The 23,255-nt window shown below is 39.5% G+C and overlaps 1 protein-coding gene across 1 annotated transcript; it reads right to left on the reverse strand.

Moving 5' to 3' along the window:
• Window positions 1-901: 901 nt before the first annotated feature.
• On the reverse strand, window positions 902-22,031 carry RWDD3 (RWD domain containing 3). Its single transcript, XM_004471700.4, has 4 exons — window positions 21,863-22,031; window positions 7,895-8,382; window positions 5,931-6,046; window positions 902-5,828 (listed from the first exon to the last, which is right to left on the reverse strand). Exons 1-4 carry the CDS (start codon window positions 21,945-21,947, stop codon window positions 5,714-5,716), a joined length of 804 nt encoding a protein of 267 aa, XP_004471757.1. The 5' UTR covers window positions 21,948-22,031; the 3' UTR covers window positions 902-5,713.
• Between the last annotated feature and the right edge of the window lie 1,224 nt (window positions 22,032-23,255).

Consider the following 23,255-nt stretch of genomic DNA (forward strand, 5'->3'; position numbering starts at 1 on the left):
GGAAATGATAGCCCATCCAGAGGAGTAATATAAAAATCCTGGAAGAGTTCATGAAGAAGACCAGACTTTGGCCATATTAGACAAAGACATTTTAAAAATGACCCTCAATATGCTCAAAGAGATATAGGAAAACAGAAAATAACTAAAGGATATCAGGAATATGAGAAATGAAAAATATGAGAATCTCAATAAAGAGGTAGAAATTCAAAAATGAACTAAGCAGAAATAATGGAGTTGAAGACCACAATAACGGAAATGAAAAATTTCCTAGAGGGCTTCAATAGCAGATTGGAGCTGTTAGAAGAAAGAATTATGAACTTGAAGACAAGAAAAGTGAAATGAGTCAGGACGCGGAGCAGAAAGGTAAAGAATGAAAAAACGTGAACAGAGCCTAAGAGACATGTGGGATACCATAACATACGCATTATGGGAATCCAGAAAAATAAGAGAGAGAGAAAAGGAAAAAGGAGTATTTGAAGAAACAACAGCAGAAATCTTCTCAAATTTAATGAAAGACATAAATATATGTCCCAAAGAACCCCAACAGGATAACCTCAAAGAGAACCACACCCAAACTTGCAAATGCCAAGGAGGAGGAGTGCTTTGAAAGCTGCAAAAGAAAAACATGTTATGTACAAGGAATCCTCAGTAAGATTAAGTGTCAACAAACACTGAAATCTAATGCAAACCATGGACTGATATTAGCACTACACTTACAAAAACGTTCTTTCATCAAGTATAACAAATGTATCATACTAATGTAAGGTATTAATAATGGGGTAGTATATGGGAAGTCTATATTTTATTATTTTTCTGTTACCCTAAAACTTCTCTAAATAAATAAGATTAAGTACATATTTCTCACTAGAAACCATGGAATCAAGAAGGCAGTGCAATTAAATTTTTTTTTTAAGATTTATTTTTATTATTTATTTCTCTCCCCTTCCTCCCCCCCACCCCAGTTGTCTGCTCTCCGTGTCCACTTGCTGCACACTCTCCCCTGTCCACTTTTGTTGCTGTCAGCAGCATAGGAATCTGTGCTTCTTTTTGTTGTGGCATCTTCCGGCGTCAGCTCTCCGTGTTGCAGCACCATTCCTGGGCAGGCTGAACTTTCTTTCACGCTGGGCGGCTCTCCTTATGGGGCGCACTCCTTGCGCGTGGGGCTCCCCTACGCGGGGACACCCCTGCATGGCAGGGCACTCCTTGCGCGCATCAGCACTGTGCATGGGCCAGCTCCACACAGGTCAAGGAGGCCCGGGGTTTGAACCACGGACCTCCCATGTGGTAGACAGACCTCCTAACCACTGGGCCAAGTCTGCTTCCCACGATTAAATATTTAAAGAAGCCAAGTCCACTCAATGGGGAAAGAACTGTATTTTCAACAAATGGTGCTGGAAAAACTAGATATCCATACATAAGAGAATGCAGATGGACTGCTACATCACACTGTATACAAAAATTAACTCAGAATGGACCCAAGACCTAAACATAAGACTGAAAACTATAAAACTTATAGAAGAAAAACATAGGGAAGCATCTTCAGGACACTGTTTTAGGCAATTGCTTCTTACACTACACTAAAAGCATGAGCAACAAGAAAAAACAAAATGTGACTTCATCAAATTTTAAAATTTTGTTCATCAAATAACTTAATCATAAAAGTAAAAAGACAACCAGAATAGGAGAAAATATTTGGAAACCACACGGCTGATAAGGGTTCATAACGAGAATATATAAAGAAATCTTAAAAATGGACAAAAGTCAAACAACCTGATTTTAAAATGGGCAAAACACTTGAATATCATTTCTCCAAGTAAAACAAACAAATTGCTAATAAGCCCATGAAAAGATACTCAACATCATTAGCCATTAAGCAAACACAAATCAAAACTATAATAGATCCCATTTCACAGCCACTAGAAGAGCTATTAATAAAAACACAGAAAACAAGAAGTGTTGGAGAGGATGTGAAGAAATAGGAACACTCATTCATTGTTGTGGGAATGTAAAATAGTACAGCCGCTGTGGAAAATAGTTTGGCATTTCTTAGAAAGTTAAGTGACCCAGAAATCCCACCTCTAGTTATATACCCAAAAGAATTAAAAGCAGGGACTCAAACAGGTATTTTCACACTGATGAAGCATTTTTCACAAATGCCAAAGATGGAAGCAACCTAAATGTCCACAAATGGGTGAATGAATAAATAAAATTTGGTATATACATACAATGGAGTATTATTCAGTTTTAAAAATGAAGTTTTGATACATGCTACAACATGGATGAACCTTAAAGACATCATATTGAGTGAAATACGCCAGACACAAAAGAAAAAATACATGATCTAGAGTTTAGAATAAGCAAATTCATAGGGAACCAGAAGCTAGAATTCCTGTAACTGAGGGCTGGAGTGGGGGTAGGAAATGGGGAGTTAATGCTTAACATGGTTTCTATTTTGGTTGATGGAAAAGTTTGTTAAATGGCAGTGATGCTTTGGCCAACTGATCTCTGACAAAGGTGCCAAGTCCACTCACTGGGGAAAGAATAATCTTTTCAATAAACAGTGCTGGGAAAACCAGAAAACCGTGTGTAAAAATGAAGGTGAAGGGAGAGGATGTGTCTCAAGCGGTTAAATGCCCACTTCCCGCATGGGAGGTCCCAGGTTTGGTCTCTGGTACCTCCTTAAAACAACAAACAACAAAAAACACAAACAAGGAAACAAACAAAAAAATCAACTCAGGGAACTGATGTAGCTCTGTGGTTGAGCACCAACTTCCCACATACAAGATCCCAGGTGCAATTCCCACCCCAGTACCTCAAAAAAAAAGGTGGAACCTTACCTCACATTACATAAGAAAATTAACTCAAAATGGATCAAAGTCCTAATTATAAGAACTAAACACTACAAAACTCGCAGAATAAAACATAGGGAAACATCTTCAGGACCTTGTGGTAGGTGGTGGTTTCTTAGACTTTAGAGCAAAAGCACAAGCAGCAAAAGAAAAAATAAATGGGACTTCATGACATTTAAAACTTTGGCCATCAAAGAACTTTATCAAGAAAGCAAAAAGACCACCTGCAGAACGGAAGAAAATATTTGGAAACCATATATCTGATAAGAGTATAATATCCAGAATATATAAAGAACTTCTACTACTCAACAACCAAAAGGCTCATGATCTGAATTTTTTAAAAAATGGTAAAAGACTTGAATAGGTATTTCTTCAAAGATAAACAAGTGGCCAATATGCATATAAAAAGATGCTCAAAGTCATTACCCATCAGCGAAATACAAGTCAAAACCAAAAGGAAATACTATCTCATCCCTACTAGGATGGTCGCTATTTTAAAAATGGAAAATCTAAAGTGTTAGAAAGGTTGTGAAGAAATAAGAAAATCCATTCATTCTTGGGATATAAAATGGTGGAAGACAACTTGGCAGTTCCTCAGAAAGTTAAGTATAGAATTACCACACGATCTACTTCTAGGTATATACCCAAAAGAAAACTTTTACACACCAATGTTCATTGTGAATAGCATTATTACAATTGCCAAAAGATGGAAGCAAACCAAATGTTCATCAAGAGATGAACAGATAAAACAAAATATGACGTATGTATACAATGGAATATTATTCGGCAGTAAAAGGAATGAAGTTCTGATGCATGCTACAACATGGATGAACTGTAAAAATAACATGTTGAGTGAAATTAGCCAGACACAAAAGGACAAATATTCTATGATCCCCATTATACAAAATAAGTAGAATTTGCAAATTCACAGTGATAGAAGATTACAGAGTATGGGGAGTGGGGTGGTGAATGAGTTAATACTTAATGAGTACTGTTTAGTGTGATGGCAAAGTTTTTTGCAATGGTTAGTGGGGATGGAGGCATAACTTTGAATATATAATAACATCACTGAATTGTATATTCGAATAGGGAAAAGAAACAAAATTTTAGGTTGTATATAAGTTACCACACACATACACATTTACAAAAACACATAAACTGTACGGAGTAACCCTTAATGTAATCACTGGGTTAAAGTTAATAGTGTAAATAGAATAATATAGTTTCATCAGTTTTAACAAAGGTACCACACTAATGTAAATTATTAATACAGAAAACTGCATGTGGGGGGGGATGGGGGGATATATGGGAACTCTGTACTTTCTGCATGGTTTTTCTGTAAACTTGTCCAATAAAAAAACTAAAGTAAAATAAAGAGAACGAGAAATTCTGTTGTGAAAAAAAATCAGACCCAACCTCCTAGATTTGCTGCTATTTAGGAATTCCCTCTATTTGTCTCAACTCTAAGACCAATATTCTCAACTTGTTCTCTTTTTTTCACATTTAACTTTCCCTAAAACTATAATAAATCAAATGAAGGGCAAAAGTAACCATCCCAACATTTTCTAGCCTATTTTCTCAGTTTTGCATGCCAGTAGGGTAGCTTCTCCTTGCCATATGTGTTCTTCCCATTGAACGTTCTAACAACATTTACCAGTTCTCCAGAAAAAAATCATAAACACCTTGGAATGAGATCATATAAACCTGAAAATTACCTCTCATTAATAGAGCCCCATAAAATGATCAACAGACAAGTATAATTTAATTACAACAGTGCCTGAAAATGAGACAATCAGATTGAACTGCACGGTCCCCGAACAGTTCTGTCAAGATACAGTACTCAACATGTCATGATGTTTTCCTTACTTACCTCTCCCATCAGTAATAATTTTAGATTTATATTACTGGACTTTATAGACTTCTGTGAGTGGGATTCACGTATCCTTTCTTCTATCACTTGGCACCTTATTTCAGAAGCCCCTGTCGCCTAATGCACACAAATACCCTTTCTCAGAAACAAATGTCTACTTGCACTTTCTTTTTAATTTTAATACAAGCTTTTATTTTATGGCATCTTCTCTCCTGAGGCCATAATAAATACATCTTAAGATTATCATGCTTTAACAAATTTCATATGAAGAAAAAAATATAATTTCCCTCATCCAACAAGTCAAATTCATTTTGTACAAAACATTTCTTCCCATGTAAAACCAGAAAGTAAATTTTCAAATAAAAATTTTAATTTAAATCAACTCTCTAGTCTTAGAGCTAGCAAGTACCATGCTATTCTGGGACACCAAAGAGAGCAATTTTAAATCAGGTTCTATAGAAGTTCTTTCATTTGTATTTAAACAAACTAACTATTTATGCAATTCCAAAAAGAAATCAGTGTTATATTTTTCTTAACATTCAACTTAAAACATTAGACATAATAAGCTGAATGGAGAAAAACTGTGATCAAATGCTAAAAATGTTTTAGGTAAATGTGGAAACAAATCTTTTTAAAAAATCATTTAATTACAAGAAAATTAGCCAGTATAACTACATAGTTCCAAACAAATCCTGCATATAAAAACAAGGGCTCATTTACTGTCAGCTTTTAAATTTATCTTTCAAATAATATTCTAATGGACCTAAGTGTTCCTGGCAAATATTAGAATATAGTGGGGTTTTAATCTTCATTTTTCCATGAAACAGATTTGGCTTTTATTCCTGAATTAGAAGTTATGATGGTATCTATCGTTTTGCTTTAAAGAAACTTTAAAAATCGTTCCCTTCTGTCAATTAGTTACTCATAAAATCCAATACAAAACACAACATATGAAAAATTCTGCAGTTTCATTAGAAGATTCCTATCTTCCATTTTATTTCGCCAGCCCAAACACAAATTCAGAGAAAATCTTCTTAAGTCCTGCAGATTCGAATTCCTTTTGTAACTCATCCAGCGATGAATACTCTTTGACTTCAAATGCCAGAAACCTGCATTATACAGGAGAAACTCATGAATATGCCTAGATCTACCTGTCAGAGTGTAATTATCGATTCAGTTGCTTTTCCGTCTGCAATAGTACTAAATTATACCTTTTGTGTTCTGTCTGTACTTTTGTTTCAAACAGTACGCTAATCATTTTCTCTTTGCATTTCTTTCCACTTGAGTCCACATCTACTTTGGAGGTTTTCTGAAGAATCAGGTATTCCTAAATGATAAATCAGTACGTTAAATACATATCTTACTCTGAATCTCAAAGTCGTAGTTTTAAAGAAGCTATAAACCTGCAGGCTTGTTTTCATGCATAAAGAGTACTCTCCTTCTGAATCAAGCACTAAGAGAGAGTTAGTTACACAGTGCTTCTACCTACTTGACAGCAAAATGTACTGGTGAATGCAGGAGTAGAAAGTGATACAGACTACACAGGGCCTGGACTGGAACACCTACCAGCTCTGACACTGGGCTGGTTATATAAACCTTGTGTTCCTCAGTTACCTTCTCCATAAAATGGGAATCGTAACAGCAGTTACCTCATGGAGAGGTTGTGATGATTAAATGGCTTACTGCATGCAAAACACTTAGAGGAGTACCTGGTATATAGCACTGTATATGCCAATACCATTAGTAGTATTAGCTACCGTTGTTATTCATAGTTTTAATTAAGCATCTGAATGAGGTCAACAGGCACTCAACACTTAACCATTTCAAAGTAATGACATCTATAAACACATACCTGTATATTCTCAATCCTAATATACAATCTCATAAAAATTTAATGGAGATATTTACATAAAATGCCACTTTAGAGACAGTTTAAAAAAAAATTTTCTGAGAAAAGTACAATTTCTCCATATTAGCAAGGGTTCCAGTTACATGAATAAACACTTGTTTGCTCCAGTCTGAGAAACATCTGCAAAATAGCTGCACTTAGCCTAGTATACTTGAGGTAAATTAAAGGAAAATCTAAGACTTTAGGGGAAATAGGAGCAAGTAAATTAATTTTCACCCTTTTATTTTGTCAGCCAGTATTTTACCCTAATGGATCAAATTTTATAGGAATACTTTTTAAAAACCTTTATAGATCACCTTAAAATATATGGTTCCTCTGTCAGGCTCCAACCCAAGATATGCATTAAATTTGAATCATTTTCTGCACCTACATGCTATAACCCAGCATTAATTTCATTAACCAAATATCAGGCTAGTTTTGTGATAAGAGCCCAACATATAAAAGCTAGGTCGTTATTCTATAAAGCTTTAAGATTACAGGTTGTACAAGTTCAATCTGTTTTAAATAAATTAAACTATAATTATTCTTGACCCAACCGATCTGAAAGCATAAAACCTGTTAAATGATTTGTAACTCTTTTAAGATTTAAAATATAATTAGCAGTTTTCCTGTCTGGTCCCACATAAAATAGGTCAGATGAGTTTAAAATGAGAAGTTGAAAAATCGGCAGATGATTTTGAAAGCAACTGCTGAGACAAATCAGCTGGAAAGCAAAAGTTAGGGAGGAGGTGACAAGCTGACAGTCCTGATGATTCTACTTCTACTAACAATAAATCTTGGTTATAAGAGATGAGCTCCTCTTTCCAGATAACATAGATAACAAATTAAAATGTCAGAAACCATTTTCAACTGCCACAAAGTTAAAAATTTTACAGATTACCCCCAAACATAAACCTAGCTGTGCTTAACATGGAAAGATACATTAATATGCACTTTTAGTGCACATTTATAGTTGAGGCTTACAGTTAATTACAGAAATAAACACTCATGTTTATTACCCCAGATTTTTATAATTTGCCACTTTCATTAAGCGGCATGATTTAAAATATAATCCTATATTTATTCTTCAAGACTTGCAAGCTTTTAGTTGTAATTAGAAGTAAAAGACATTCTTTAGAAAGAAAATGAAGATCCATTAACATGGTAATAGTGAAAGCAGAAACATCTTAATGATTAATCTGTCCCATTGTTATAAAACACACTTAAAGACACACCATTTTAAGCAGAAAACAGCAAATTCATATTCAACATTTAACTTTTTGGCACCTTGATGTTGTTTCTGTCACCTTGTAGTAAAATCAGTATTATTTTACCCACGAACATCAGTCTTCCAGTCAGCCTCAAATCTGAAGCCCACTTCTCCACTGTTTTGATATATTTAGTCTTTGCTCGCATGTGGTCTAAATGCAAAAGGGTTAGCCACAATCCATCATCCACAACTGTGTGTGTTGAAAAAGTACACCTTTCATTACTACTTCCTGTTTCTGGTTGATTGAGGATGTGTCTGAGGTTCTGCTGAATCCAGAGAACAAGTTCATGAACCATGGGTTCTGACAACAAGTTCTTTGCTTGCTCAAGTGCCTTCTCTTTCACAGCCACACACTGGGCCCGGGTCAGGTGTTCAGAGCTAATTGAGATACCAGGTAGACACAAAGGGTACGTGACTGGTAAGTGAAACACCAATTCTAAGGGTATATCCGCATCCATAAGGCCTTTGGCTTTTGTGTGAATTCTGAATACGGTCCCATCTGTCTCTGGAAGGCATCCAAAAATAATCATTAGCTGTACATAATTCAGTTTGAATGGAACACTAACAAGTTAAATTTTCATTTCCAATGCCAATTTATTTTTCATGTAAAAGCTTTGAGTTATTTTATGAAATGGCACATAATGCTAAGAAAGCTGTGATTTACAGATTATCTCCTCCAATCATACACATGCATTCACGTATTCATGCATTTGTGCATTCATGCACATCAACACCTAGGACTTAACTGGCATTTATTTACACTTGCTATCCCCTCATTTTTATTAACAGTCACCAAGAAGGGTTTCCATCCACGATTATTTCTACCCAGACTTAGTTGATATAATTGTGAAAACTACTAATAAACTCTATGAATTTGTAAAGAAACAGGAGAGTGTATATATAAAAGCAGCAATTCATTTAAAAGATATGCTAAATTCAATGAAGGTAATTTTGTGGAGTCCAAGTGAAAGGAAATCCTGGACTCCTGTGTGGCTGTGAGGTTGCAGAGAAACCGATGACTATGAATAGTAGGTGCTGTCTCAATGAGCTCATCTTACTTCAAATGCATGAGTATTAGGGTAACACGAAGGGAACAAGATGAATTAAAAATGAGTGGACAGCAATTGAGCCTCTTCTGGCTCCATCAGAAGGAGGGGGAAGCACACATAAGATATAAGATGAAATATTCTGCTCTCTTTCAGATTTGCTCTGCTTCACCCCTCTGATGTGTTCCACACCACTTCACCCCACTTTTCAAAAAGTTGATAAAACGTCAGGCTGATTCATTCTGCAGGGGGCAGAAGTGCACAGATCAGAAGAGCAGAGGAGAACAGAACTGGGTGCCAATGAATCTCTTTCAAGCTAACTTGCCTCTCTCTCTACCCCTACTTCAGTTTCCACATGCCCTTGTTCTGTTCTTCACAAGAAAGGCAGTCAAATCTTTCTCATTTTCATACCTGGATTGCTGCTCAACAGCCTCAACAACTGAAACTTGAATGCATCTCCATTTTTAAAAACCTAACAGAACATTAAAATTGCTTCCTGGACATCTGACTCCATTTATATAAAAGCTGTTGTTACAGACACTGATTCTCACAGGACCAAACACATCTGTTACACAAGAGATTTTCTTTAATAGAATCTGCAATACCAACTGCAAGGCATTACCTTTTAGGACACTACTCAGAAACACAGGTAATAACCATTATAAAGACCATATTAAAATGATAACTTAAATTTGTATTACATAGGTAAAATGTGTACTGTATAAAGAAAAATTTCCCAAATCTAACTTAGTACATTTCTCTACAACCCATGCTTAGTTTTGGAAAATTCTTTTTCCTTCCATCCAATATAAATGTTACTTATACTTTTAAAAAAATATTTTATTATCAAAGTAGGTTCCCTATACATCAGTTAAATAAGCACATTTCACTATGTGAAATAAATGTTATAAATAGACCTGCAACACAACATACGCTTGGACTGAATAAACACTGCAGAAATCATCTTGGGAGTCCATACCCATCTCAAGGAGGAGATATATAAAATTTAAAGATCTTCATTCATTCATCATTCAGGAAGCATTCACTGAGTACTACTATGCTCAAGCACTATACCAGGTTCTGAGGAAAAAATGTTTAAGACACAGATCTGCCATAATGACTCAACCCAGTATTTCACAACATGAAAAAGTGGACATAGCCAGAGTGATCTTCTTCGACTTTTCTTTCTACACTTTGAAATCTCCTTATTGATACTCAACATCATTAACCATTAGGGAAATATAAATTAAAAACATGACACACCACTTCACATCTGCCAAGGATGACTCTTCTTAAAAGAACAAAAAATAACAAGTGTTGGAGGGGATGCAGAGAAACTGAAACTCTAGTGCATTGCTTGTTGGCAGAATGTAAAATGGTGCAGCCATTGTGGAAAGCAAATGGCAGTTCCTCAAAAAGTCAAATACAGAATCGCCATTTGACTTAACAAACGCACTTCTAGATAAAGGTCATGAACAGATATTTGTGTATGTATATGAATATTTGTGTATTTGTATATGAATAATAGAAGCATTATTCACAATAGCCAAAAGCCGGAAACAACCTAAATGTCCATCAACAAATGAGTAGAAAAACAAAATGTGGTATATATACATACAATGGAATATTATTTGGCCATAAGAAAAGATGAAGTCATGAGATAGGCTGCAACACAGAAGAAACGTGAAAACATTTTACTCGTGAAATAAGCAAGACATATAAGAAAAAAAATTGTATGATATCAGAGATGGCTAGAAATAGCAAATTTGCAGAGACAGAAAGCAGATTAGAGGTTACTGAGGGAAAGGGAGATGGGGAGAATGGAGGAGTGTAAAAAATTTTTAAATAATAAAATCTATTTCTAAATACATATGCATATACATAAATTTATATAAATGTAAATGTTTATGTGTGTATGTGTGTGTTAGGAGGTAATTGTCCATGGGCCTCAAAATCCTCAAGATTAGTTATTCTACTATGGACTTACTATTATTCTAGCAATGGAAGAACTCTTATCATTGATTTGAAGACAGTGGCCACCAGAGGTTCTGAGGGATGGGAGAGGGAAGAACATGTATAATATGGGGGCATTTTCGGGACATTAGTTGTCCTGTATGACACTGCACTGCAGTCACGGATACAGGCCATTGTATATTTCATCATAACCTACAAAACTGTGCAGGACAGAGTATAAACTATAATGTAAACTGTAATCCATAGTCAATAGCAATGCTTCAGTATGTGTTCATCAACTGTAACAAATGTATTACACTAATGAGGGATGTTGTTGATGTGGGAAAGTATGAGAGGGGGAGGGAGTGGGGCATTATTGGAATCCCTTATATTTTCTATGTAACATTTATGTAACCTAAAGATTCTTTAAAAATAAAAAAAAATTAATTAAAAAAAAAGACAAGGTAGTTAATATATGATGGAAGGATACTTCTTTAAAATTACTTTTTTCCTTTTTTATTGGGGAGTCATAAGTTTACAGAAAAATCATGTATAAAATACAGAGTTCCCATACACTACTGTATTATCAAACTTTGCATTAGTGTGATACAGTTAGTACAAGTGATCCAGGTCAGAGGGCAGATTTGTTTCCTGATTCATATAATAAAGATAACAGATTCCTCCAGGACAAAGGCTGGGCAGGATTGCTCACTGTCCCCTTAGAAGACTGGGGGCTTTGTAAGCTCAGAGTTCCTCAGCTGTGACAGATCCACGGTGTGTGCGCGGTATCCACGTGGACCCACCTAACATTGCTCCATGGAACTTGGAAGACACAGAGAACCAATGCAAACATGTGTTCATGCTGCCTGCTATGCTGTGAGTAATAAAGTCTAAATCCATTTGGCCTCATAGTCTCCTTACTGGCCAAATCTGTGGACATGTGCTGGCCAACCCAGCAGCCGCAGCAGTCACTGCTGCTTAGGAACTGCTTGACCACCTGACAATATTTTTATTTTCACTAACACTATCTCCCTACTTTCATTATCTCTGAAATAGAAGTGTCTTCCTTCTACAACTTACCTTACCATTTCTAAGACAGTGTTTCAATCATTATCACTTCTCTCATGCTAGTACTTTCTATCCCTACTTCTATACTGTTTCCTTCACAAAAATATTTACTTTTTTAAAAAAATCCAATGCTACTAATTCCCTTAAAATACAGACCAATCTGACTCTGTCCTTTCATCATCAATTTTCTTGAAATACAATTCTCAATCCCTGCATCCACTTCTCCCATAAACCAGTATCTCCTTAACTACTTGTACTATAACTTCTACCATCACTTCTCTCTGAAGTACCTTTCTCAAATGTTACCAGTGACCATCTAATTGTCACTGTGCAATAAAGGATTAACTCATCAGCAGGTCTGGGATGCTCAGACCCTGCACATTCCCAAAAAAGACCTGTCTTCAGTACTGGCCCTTGACTTCTGGAAGATTATCTCTTGAAACATTCTGCCTGATGTGAATTTCTTTGTATGCCTGAGTCCTTGAGCCACACAGTGCCAGTTAAATCAGATAGTCTCTGCTAACCACGTGATTGACAGCAAATGCCTGCTTCACTCCTCTGGAGTGGCAGTCCAAGCAGCTGAGGTCAGTCAGGCCAGTGCTGCATGTCTACATGACTGACCCCCAATAAAAAACCTGGACACAAAGTCTCAGGTGAGCGTCCCTGGTTGACAGCACTACAATGTGTTGCCATACATCGTTGCTGGGAGAATTAAGCATATCCATCTTACTCCACTGGGACAGGAAACCTGGGAGCTTATATCCGGCTTCTCTTGGACTACGCCCTATGTACCTTTACCCTTTGCTGAATGTTAATCTGTTTCCTTTCATGCTAGTAAACCCTAACCAAGAATATAACAGCTTTTCTAAAGTCTGCCAGTCTTTTCAGCAAACTACTGAGCCTAAGGATGGTCTTGGGGATACCCAACATAGCCACATTCAATGGCCTTTCTCTTGTACTACCTTTCGACAGCATCTGAATCCACTGAAAATGAATCTCCTTCTCAAAATTCTCTATCTCGCAGAGCACCACACTGTCCTGGTTCATTTCCTACTTCTCTGATCATTCCTTCACTACTTTGTCCTCTTTCCCCAACACCCTAAATGTATAGGCCTTCTCTAAAGTATGATCCCATCAATAATTTTCTTGTTCCAGGTATCCAGGCCTGATCACTTCAAGTCACCTTTGACTTTTTCTCCCCCTTCTTCCTTCGTACTTAGCATTCTGTTACATAAATGAACCTAAGATGGCCTCTGTGTAGTGGTGCTGTTGTTTTTGTCTTCACAGCAGCCCTGGCCCTTTAGCAAAACTCACCAGCACCAAACTCAAATTCCTATACATCCAATTAAAGAGTCCAAAGAAGCAATTCTGTAGCCATTGAGTTAACCTCCTTTGCATACCCCAGGAAACTTGACCCAGCTTCACACCATATCTGTTCTCAATTGGTTAGATTAGATCCTGCATGTACAAGGCCCCAAATTGCTTTAACGCCTCAGAGCTCTCTAGCCCAGAGGCTCTCTGCCAAGCTAACTCTCCAATACCTGGACACCCTAGCCCTCCTTCCTTTCCCCTCTCCCTAGGAGTTTGGGAGGTGCTTCCCCTCTGGTAGCTTCCTCACACAGTGGGCCTCTAAAAGGTTTCTACTGTGAGGGACAGCCCCTCTCAGGCAACTCTGTCAAGGCAGCAGCCCTAATAAATAGCTTGTGTTTTACTGCCATCTAGTGGTCAACTCCAAATTCCTCAAATTCGAACTCACTACATGTTCAATTGCCAAACTCTGGCTATTAGTTCTCCAACCTTTCTCCCCTTTCAATTCACACTACCACCTGCCTAATTCAGGCCTTTCTCTGGTTTCTGCAATAGTGGTCTCCTCACAGCCTGTCTCCCCTTACAAAACTATCCTCTGACACTGTCCTAGACTGTGCTTCCATAGGCACCTAACCATGTAAAAAGCAAAAACAAAAACTGCTCAAAACAACTCCCCACTGGCAAAGGTATTACAAATTCCTCCATCCAGTGCGTGGCACTAGCCACAATACATGCTCTACCTACCATTCCACCTTCCTCTTACTCCCTGCTTCAACTAACCCCTTTACACTGTCCCCTGAACATAGCCAATGATTTCCTATCTCCTTTCTCCTGCTATCTGTCTGCCAAGGCCTTTAGCTCTCCACTTGCTGCCTAGTGGAATCTTTGTTAACCTCCAAGATGCCTCTCTAAAGCCTGTTTTATGACTCCCCTAGTACTCTGAACTTCTCCGATGGCATTTTCATACCCAGAATGTTTGTGGATGAACCAAATTAACAATATTTTTCCACCACTGGAATATCTCAATTTTCTTTTTAGACAATGGCCAAAAATAATGGGTTACAAGAAACTTTTGCATTGTACAGTTATACATCTCTTAGAATTATGCTGCTGGCTTCTAAGCAGAAATCCCTGGTACCTGTGACAGGCTGAATAATGATGCCAAAAAATACCCATGTCCTAATCCCCAGACCCTGTGAATATATTTCTTTACATGCCCAAAACAGTCTTAGCAGATGTGATGAAGTGAAGGATACTGAGATGGGAAGATCATCATGAATTATCCATGTGGACCCTAAATGTAATCACAAGTGTGCTTCTAAGAGGGAGATTTTACCAAAGAAGGCAGTGTGGCCACTGAGGCACAATGCTATGCTGCTGGAGGAAGGGCCGACGAGCTACGTAAGGAATGCAAGGATTGCAGCTCTGGAAGGCAGAAAAGACAAGCAAGCAGATTCTCCCCTAGAGTCTTCAGGAGCACAACTCTGCCGCCACCTTGATTTCAGTGGTGACACTGACTACAGACTTCTGACCTCCAGAATTGTACCAAAGCTACCAAAATTGTGGCAATTTGTTACAGCAGCCATGGGAAACTAATACAGTACCTGTGCCTGCGACCTTTCCCCCTCTAATGAAAATCCCTTTCTGACAAGGACCCTGAAACGGGCAGCGCTCTTCACCCTCTGCCATATAAATGCCTGCCTTCTCGCTACAATGAGCTAAGTGACAGAAATAGGGAGTCCAGGGAGATAAAAATCTTGAAAGGTTATCGAGCCAGTCGCTTGAATCCTTACCGGTTTTCATTTTTCTCTCTCAGTTAGTGTCTGGTTCTAGCTGGCAAATAGAATAGCAAAGTCCTGACTGTTGCCTTGGAAAATGAAATGATTAGGTGTATGCGTAGAAGAAAGTCTGTTTTAATTTATTTAAGAATTGGAAAGGATTAACATTCTTCCTAATTGGTCTTCTCGGTGAATCCTCCATCCCCTCCATCCCCCACATACACACAAACCACACACACATACACACAGTAGATGCGAACTAAAATTACATAAATTGATGCTATCTTTATACAAAAATGAAAAAACCATTAACAGACTCCCATTCTACTGACATTTAATGTGGCAGTAAAATTATATAAAAACTCATTTTCTCCCTAAAATTCCAGAAGCATATATCCTGTCCTTCCATTTCTCACCAGCCTTAGTTTGTACATGCAGTTAAACTGTTTCTCCTTAAAATTTTTCATGTAACACAAGTACTATCAGCTTGATATTTTTTCTTTCTAAGAGAGAAAACAAAATTGACCCTATCTGCTTTAAGATTATTAACAGCTTAGAAACAGAGTGGATAAACAGAAAAATAATTTGTTCTAAATCTAATGCTAATCTCTGCTGCCCCAAAACTCTAGTCAGTAACTAACACACAAACTCAGCCTACTGAATAAATATCTATGCCCTAGAAAGCTAATGCCCTAGAAAACTAAAATTTTTATAAGTTTCAAATCTATTTTCATCTATTCTAAAGACCCCACCAAAAGATGTAGGTCCTGCCTTCTAGTTAAAATTCACATACCTATTTCCTAGTTTGTTTTCTATAAGTCACGCAGTTGACTTAGAGACTCTATAAGTCACTACACTGACTTCATAACTAACTAAAACACAAACTGAAGTAGGTATTAAAACTTATTCTTCCCCCCTTCTCAATTAGAGGTGGAGTGGATATCACCATCCCAGAATCCTCAGGGTTGAGGAATAAAATATGGACTAGAGTAGACTTACTGGTATTCTACTATAGACTTGTGATTCTAGCAATGGAAGAAATTATATTGTTATGTGGAGACAGTAGCCATGGCCACTGGAGTTCCTGAATTAGGGAGAGGGAAAAAGGTTTAACATGGGAGCATTTTCAGGATTTGGAATTGTCCTGAATGACATAGCAAAGCAAATACAGGACATTATATGTCCTGCCATAACCTGCAGAATGGAGTGGAGAGAGTATGAACTACAGTGTGAACTATAATCCATGCTGTGTTACAATGCTCCAAAATGTGTTCATCAATTGCAATGAATGTACCACACTAATGAAGGAAGTTCTTAGTGTGGGGAAAGGTGGGAGGTGTGGGGAGTGGGGCATGTGGGAATCCCCTGTGTTTTTTTGTGCAGGATTTTATGTAGTCTGAGTATCTTTTAAAATATCCTAAAAATAAAACGACTTATTCTTCTTTATAAACCCATGAAAGAAAATATGCTCCCAACCACATTTACAACAGACACTCAAAGTAGAGAAACTGAGTGTATCCAAAATTCCCCATTAAAGTTGTTTTTAGTGTTTCACTCTATAGTCTACAATACACAACATAAGATCAGGAAATGCTATCCAATGGCAGAAGACACTGAAAGAGAAAATGTAATTAAACACAATTTAAGAGAATGGGTTCTTCACGATTCATATAGAGCTCCTTAAGAAATCATTTACAGTGGTGGGGGGATGTGTAGGAAAGGGTGCACCTGGGGCTTGCCTTTATGGAATATGAATGTGTTTATGGGGTGTCATCTAAGTGGGTAAAGACCCACACAATAACCAACAAAATAATAAAAGTTCATGCTGGGGAGTCCTGCTACTTTCTCTGGGGAGTGGCAAGAAACTCTAGAGTATATAAGCAGTGCCTAAAGAAGACAGACCAATATGCCAAGCCCTTGGTATAAATGGGTATACTTATGAACCTTATTCTTGTAAAATTGAAACTTAGCCTAATAGTATCTATTGCCTAAGAATTACCTCCTGAAAACCTCCTTGTTACTCAAATGTAGCCTCTCTAAGCTAAACTCAGTATATAAAACTCACTACCTTCTCCCCGGGATGGGACATGATTTCTGGGGATGCACCTCCCTGGCACTGAGGGATTATTACCAAGTACCAACTAGCGATGCATTTGGAAAAAGACCTTGAGCAAAAGGGGGAAATATTAAATACAAATGAGTTTTTATGGCTAAGAGAATTCAAAAGGAGTCAGGAAGTCATTCCAGAGGTTACGCTTATGCAAATCTCAGAAGAATCTCACTGACTGCCACAGTAAGCAGTGCCTCAAGCAGGGGTGGTCCTGAGGGCTCTAGAGACATCTGGACACGAGAGGCACACAACTCCATGAAATCAGCACCCCTTCATGGGGCCTTACCTAGGAATATATGTTAACCTATTTCCCCAGTGTAACAGAGTTAGACTCATTTAGAATTTCTCTACACATGATTCTTCTACCCTTAGCACTATATCCGTTAAATATATATCCCAGAGACTTTAAATCTTCGGTCTATTCATATGCCAGTTGAGCCCTGAATCTCAGCAGAGTTGTAGCAACACCAACTCTTCAGTTCATCTGACTCACCCAGGACAATTAGCAAAATGATGATGATGGACAACACTCATCCCAAAAAACAAAGAGTTATCTACAACTGCAAGCAATACTGTTTCTTCCATCTGTCCTACAAGATCTAAGTCCTCTCTCAATCTAAAACAGAGTGGGCATCACAATCCCAAAGTCATCAAGGCTGAGAAATGAACAAACATAAGGTGGGAATGCAACCATGGACCAAAGTAGACATTATTATTTTAGTAACAGAAGAACTCATAACATTAATATAAAGAGAGTGGTTACCAGAGGTTCTGAGGGGTGGGAGAGGGAAGGAGAGGTGGAACATGGGGGCATTTTGGGGGCAATGGAATTTTAGACATGATATTGCAATGACAGATACAGGTCATTACACATTATACAAAACCTATAAAATTGTAATGGTCCAAAGTGTAAACTATAAACTATAGACCATGCTTAGTAGCAATGCTTCAATATTTGTTCATCAATTTTAACAAATGTACTACACCAATATAAGATTTTAATAGAGGAAAATGTGAGAGGGGGAGGGGCAAGTTATAAGAGAGTCCCCTATAGTTTTGATATTACTCTTCTGTATCTAAAACCTCTTTAAAAATAAAGTTAAAAGTAAAAAAAAAAAGGGGGGGGGGCAAAAAAAATTTTTACATACCATATACAGCTAACTTTCCCTATATTTGCTTTGGCTTTTTGCAATTTTTATACCTCCTCAAAGTAGGACTTCAGCAGAAAACCACTAGGAAGCTTCAACACTCTGCTAAATTTCCTGAACACAGGATTTTCTTCCCTCTTATTTCCATATGACTCACTGCAAGGTCACTTACACTAGTGCTTATTTTTATGTCTCGGCTAGATTTTTATGTTTAAAATGTGGTTAACAACAACAACCAAAAACATACTAAAAAAAAATGAAGCTAAAAGTAGCCGTCCCCACCTTTAGGATTAAAGCTTAAGGCTGAATCTGTTTTATAGAGGTGAGTTAAGCAGGAATCAACAGGAAACAGAGCTTAAATAATTTATACAATAAGATATAGTTACACCTGGTACTTACACCTGGTACCCTTACTATAATCTTACTCTAACCATTGTAGAGGCCAAAACGTTGGTAAATCCCCTGAAATTCTCAGCATAAATTAACCCATCTGTTTTAGTTTGCCAAAGGGCTACCGATGCAAAGTACTAAAAATGGATTGGCTTTTATAAAGGGAATTTATTTGGAGTAAAAGCTTACAGTTCCATGGTCATATGAAGTCCAAACTGAGGCACCTTCAGAGATGCCCTCTCACCAAAGTCAGCTACCACAAGGCAACAACTGCTGCCATCTCTGCTGAGGTTTCTGCCTCCCCCTCCAGAATCTACCATCTCTTGAAGACCAGTGCCCGGAGCTGTTATCAGTTATCAGGCATAGGGCTTGTCTCTTAAGTTGCTCAGTGGGCCCAGCCTCTTGGAGACTTCATGCTTAAGCGATCCACTAGTCCTCTCTTATGTGATAGGATCAAATATGGCAACTTTTTCTGTGTCTGCGCATTTATCAGACCCAGCAAGAGGGCGAAGACTCAAGTCATGCCTCACTGGCGTAATCTAGTCAAAATGGTCTTACATCCACAGGAATGGATTAATCCTCTTCTAGGGATTCACAAAAGAATTTGAGACTGCCACACCATCTAAACTGAATACAATTATACAGCCTCTTTGAACTAATGGCCTTAATAGTTGACCCTGGCGTTAGCAGCCTGAGCCTTCCTGGGCTAGCTCATCACCAGAAGTGCAATTCCTCAGCACTATTTGATTCCAGGGGCAAAAGGAGAAGCTAACCTGAGGAAAGCCAGGAAGCAACTGCTAAGAGTGTTCTGGTACCAATCCAACCTGACAGTGATGGTGAGAGTGGTAGCCAACAGCCTGCTACCTGTTTATTCTGGCTTGTTAAAGATGTCCTTATCTTACCCTTAATTCCCAGTTGTGAACATCAAACATCCGCATTTCAGTCACTGAATTGTTCTACTCTCCAATGAACCTTTCAGCAACAAAATGTCCTAAGTTGTTACACTGAATTCTTTTATAATTCAATTACTTACTGATGCCAGAACACTGAATTAAATTAATTAGGAGGCATGGCTTGAAAGTCATGCTCAATTTAACAGGAGATAAAGGGTCCACAGTGTCCTCGATATTAAGAAACGGCTCTGTCTTTCTAGGCTTAGTTTTCTGGGTTCTTTCTGGTAGGCAGTGCTTTATTCTCAACTAAATACAACTCTGACCACTATACACCATCCTCTTTGAGGTGTGATAGAAAATCACAGGCTCATTTCTCCAGGATATTCCCAACTGAGATATAATAAAGGAATTTAGGAAAACAGGTATCTCTTTAAATAGTCTGCCTCCAACAGAAGTAATTATCAATAAAGCGACAGAGAATGAGACGGTGAAGAATTAGGAACAATACCCAATCAGAAGAGGGACAAATGATGTGGTGGGGGTGGGGAGTGGGATATATGGGAACCTCTTATGTTTTTTGTTTTGTATTTTTTTAATGTAACATTCCTTGTGATCTATTAACTTTAATTTTTAAAAAAAGAAAAAAAAAAGAAGAGGGACAAGAAAACACTAAAAATGAGTATATCCTCTCATATAGATTTTAAGCAATTATTTCAAGAAGATGTAAGACAGGCTAGACACTAAAAAGCAGCTACATTACACTTACAGGCTGAGTGCCTGGAACACAGTGCTCAGTGAACGTGTGTGGAAGGGTGAATGCAAGGAGGAATAATGAAAAGGAGCCAACGCCCACTCTGTGTGAATAACACACCACATCGATACCATGAAACTATCTGCATCCTAGACAGCTTTCTCACAACATTTTAGACTACCTTCTTAAAAGCCAACCAATTTGTGATCAGAAAGCCAATTTTTAATAGCAGCTGAAACATAATTAGAAGGGTAGATCCCATGCCAAAAAATTTACATACCGTATTTGAAAGCTAAGTGAAAACTGAGAATTAATTGCATCACTGCACTGCTTCATAAACCGCAGTTTTGTAGTTTTTTTGTGTTTTTTTCTTAATTGAAGCCACAGACAAGGACAAAATAAGTTTAGTGCTCACTGAAACCTACTAAAAGTGCCTCTCTAGACTGTCATCTCCTAGAGGACATGGCAAGCCTTTCTCATCTTTGCAACCCTGTCAGTGTCTACAGGAAGCATGGAATTCAATAAATGTGAGCTGAATGAACTGAGGAGTCTCCAAGAGCCTGTAACTGGCAACCACCTTTCAGCGGGTTAGAAAATGTATGCAAAAACAAACAATCAATTTGGAAGCATAACTGAGATAAGGTTCAAGTTGTTGAACGTTGGCCTAATTCAAGAAATATTCAACAAACATTACTGACTAACTACCATCTGCCTGGCACTGTTCTAAGGGTTTTGTGATTACTGAAGAGGCAGGGTCCCCACCGCTAAGCAACTTACAACCAAATACAGTTAAAAGTGGGGTAAGTTCTACGAAGGAAAGACATCATGCAATTCGGGGGATCAGATTTAAACTACGGGTGTCAGGATAGGCGTTTTTTAAAGGCGAGATCTGCAGGATATGTAAGAGTTGGCCAGGAATGCGTGGGGATGGAGAGCGCACGTGGCTCCAACAGTTGAGCGCCGGCTTCCCGCATGGAGGCGCGAAAAAAACAACTCAGGATGCCGACGTGGCTCAGTGGTTGAGCGCCGGCTTCCCATATAAGAGGTCCCGGGTTCAATCCCGGCCCTGGTAGTACCTCAGGGGGAAAAACAAAAACAAAAAAACAAAGCGTTGGGAAAGCATTCCAGTGCAAGGGCACAGGGCTTAAGCGCAGGTCCAGGAGCTCTCGTGCCGGGGAATGACACGAGGTCGGGAAAGAGGGCGGCGGGGGCTGCGGCAGACGCGGGCAGGGGTTAAAGGCCCGCGCGGGACTTGGCGTTTTAGTCTCCGTTCATGCGCGACACTCGATTCCCGTTTTCAGGCGGTCGCCTCACACCCCCGCCTGCTCCGACACATCTCCGGTCCCCGTGCGTGTCAATCATTCAACTGAACTGGTCCCCGAGGGTGGGCCTCGGCGCCTTTCCGCCCCACGGAGAAGGGCAGGAGGCGGCGAGGAAGCCCGGCCCAGGGAGCCCGTGGTGAGAGGAAAAGCACCACGGCAGGAACACCCCGGGTCCTGTGGCCGGACACGCCGCGGCCTTCCGGCGCGGAGATAGTCACCTGAGCTGCTCAGCACCTCCCACTCATTCCGCCCGCAGAAAATCGCGGCCAGGGCCGAGAGCTCCTCCTGCACCGGCTCCGCCATGGCCGCGCACCGCGGCCTCGGGAGGCACCTCCCCTTCCGCCGCCGCCGCCGCCGCCGCCGCCGCCGGGCCCGAGCAGCGCGGCCAGCCCGCCACCGGGGGGCGCCCGCGCAGGCGCAGTGCGGGGCGGGGCGGGCTCGGGAAGGGAAAGGACGGCCCCGGGTGTCCGACCGGGTCCCTCTGCCGGGTCCTGCTTACTAACTTCAAACGCGGGTCGTAGTTTCCTGGTTAGGGAATTTTCTCCGAGGCCAGAGTTTCCACGGCCCGGAGCAGTGTCTCTGCCGGAGGCGACCGTCCTACTCGCCGTTGCTTTCCTGAGAAGAGGGAGGCCTCCTCTCACTTCAGACACTGCATCCTCGCCAGGCCCCGCCCTGAGTCCTCCTTGCGCTGCCGGGATCGGGAACGCGGGGGACGAAAGGAACTGGGCAGTTAGGAGGGGAGGAAAAAAGCAAACAGCGAAGTGACCAGAAGACGAGGTTAGCTCTTGCCGGGCTCGGGACCGAACTAAGTACTGGGGATATTGCAGTTGACAAAACAGACCAAACTCTCCGCGCTCGTGAAGCCATTGGTAAACCGAGAGGCAGTCTGGGAAAACCGGACAAAGCCCGGGTCAGTAATACCCCGGATGCCGGGCTGCAACTGGCGCTGGGGCTCGGGACCAGGACTGCACTCTCCGGGCCTCATTTCACTTAACGCGAGCAAAACGGGTGGGTTGGACCTGCCACTCTGGCAAGACGTTGCAGGGGTGGCCCGGGACCGTAGGGGGGCGCTGTGCGCCAAGGTCCTGAGAGCAAAGTCCTAATGTTCACTTGTGCCTCCTGTTTTCATTAGAGGACAGCGCTGCTGAAAGCACCCACTGTCTTTGACCTTTGGAGGCTGCAATCAGTGCATAAGCGCTAGCTGACGTTAGTTTTCAATTTTATTCATTTTGATATTCAACACACACAAAACCATGTATTACCATTGTGAGTCTTAAAACCTAATCATTAAATAATCAGCTTGAATCCACCACCTAAATTTAAAATTTTAACCAATATCAACAGGGAAACAGTTATCAATACATTCCTTTTCAGTTCTGATCTAGTGAAGAAAGTTACAATGCTCCTCAACAGCCAGTTTGACTTGTACTTTTGTTTTTCAGGTAACAATTTCAAATTTTACAGCCCCTGAAAGTAGCTGGCCTAGCTCACAGAGGTCCCAAAACTATTGTTTGTAGCAGAAATAATATTTCGTGAGCTAAACCAGGGATTTCTGGTGGCTACAAAGTGACTCCTGTTCTTGACTCCTTGGCCTTCAAATATCAGAAGGAA

This window comes from Dasypus novemcinctus, chromosome 9, assembly GCF_030445035.2.
Source record: "Dasypus novemcinctus isolate mDasNov1 chromosome 9, mDasNov1.1.hap2, whole genome shotgun sequence".
In the NCBI taxonomy this organism is placed as follows: domain Eukaryota; kingdom Metazoa; phylum Chordata; class Mammalia; order Cingulata; family Dasypodidae; genus Dasypus; species Dasypus novemcinctus.

Bases quoted from the DNA above. Each gene is read 5' to 3' on its own strand.
- RWDD3 (XM_004471700.4), bottom strand. From the start codon at position 21,947: ATGGCGGAGCCGGTGCAGGAGGAGCTCTCGGCCCTGGCCGCGATTTTC. The intron at 8,383-21,862 runs GTGACTATCTCC...GATGCCTTCCAG, and splicing joins GGAGGTGCTGAGCAGCTCAG to AGACAGATGGGACCGTATTC. The intron at 6,047-7,894 runs GTGCCAAAAAGT...TTTATCATTTAG, and splicing joins GTGACAGAAACAACATCAAG to GAATACCTGATTCTTCAGAA.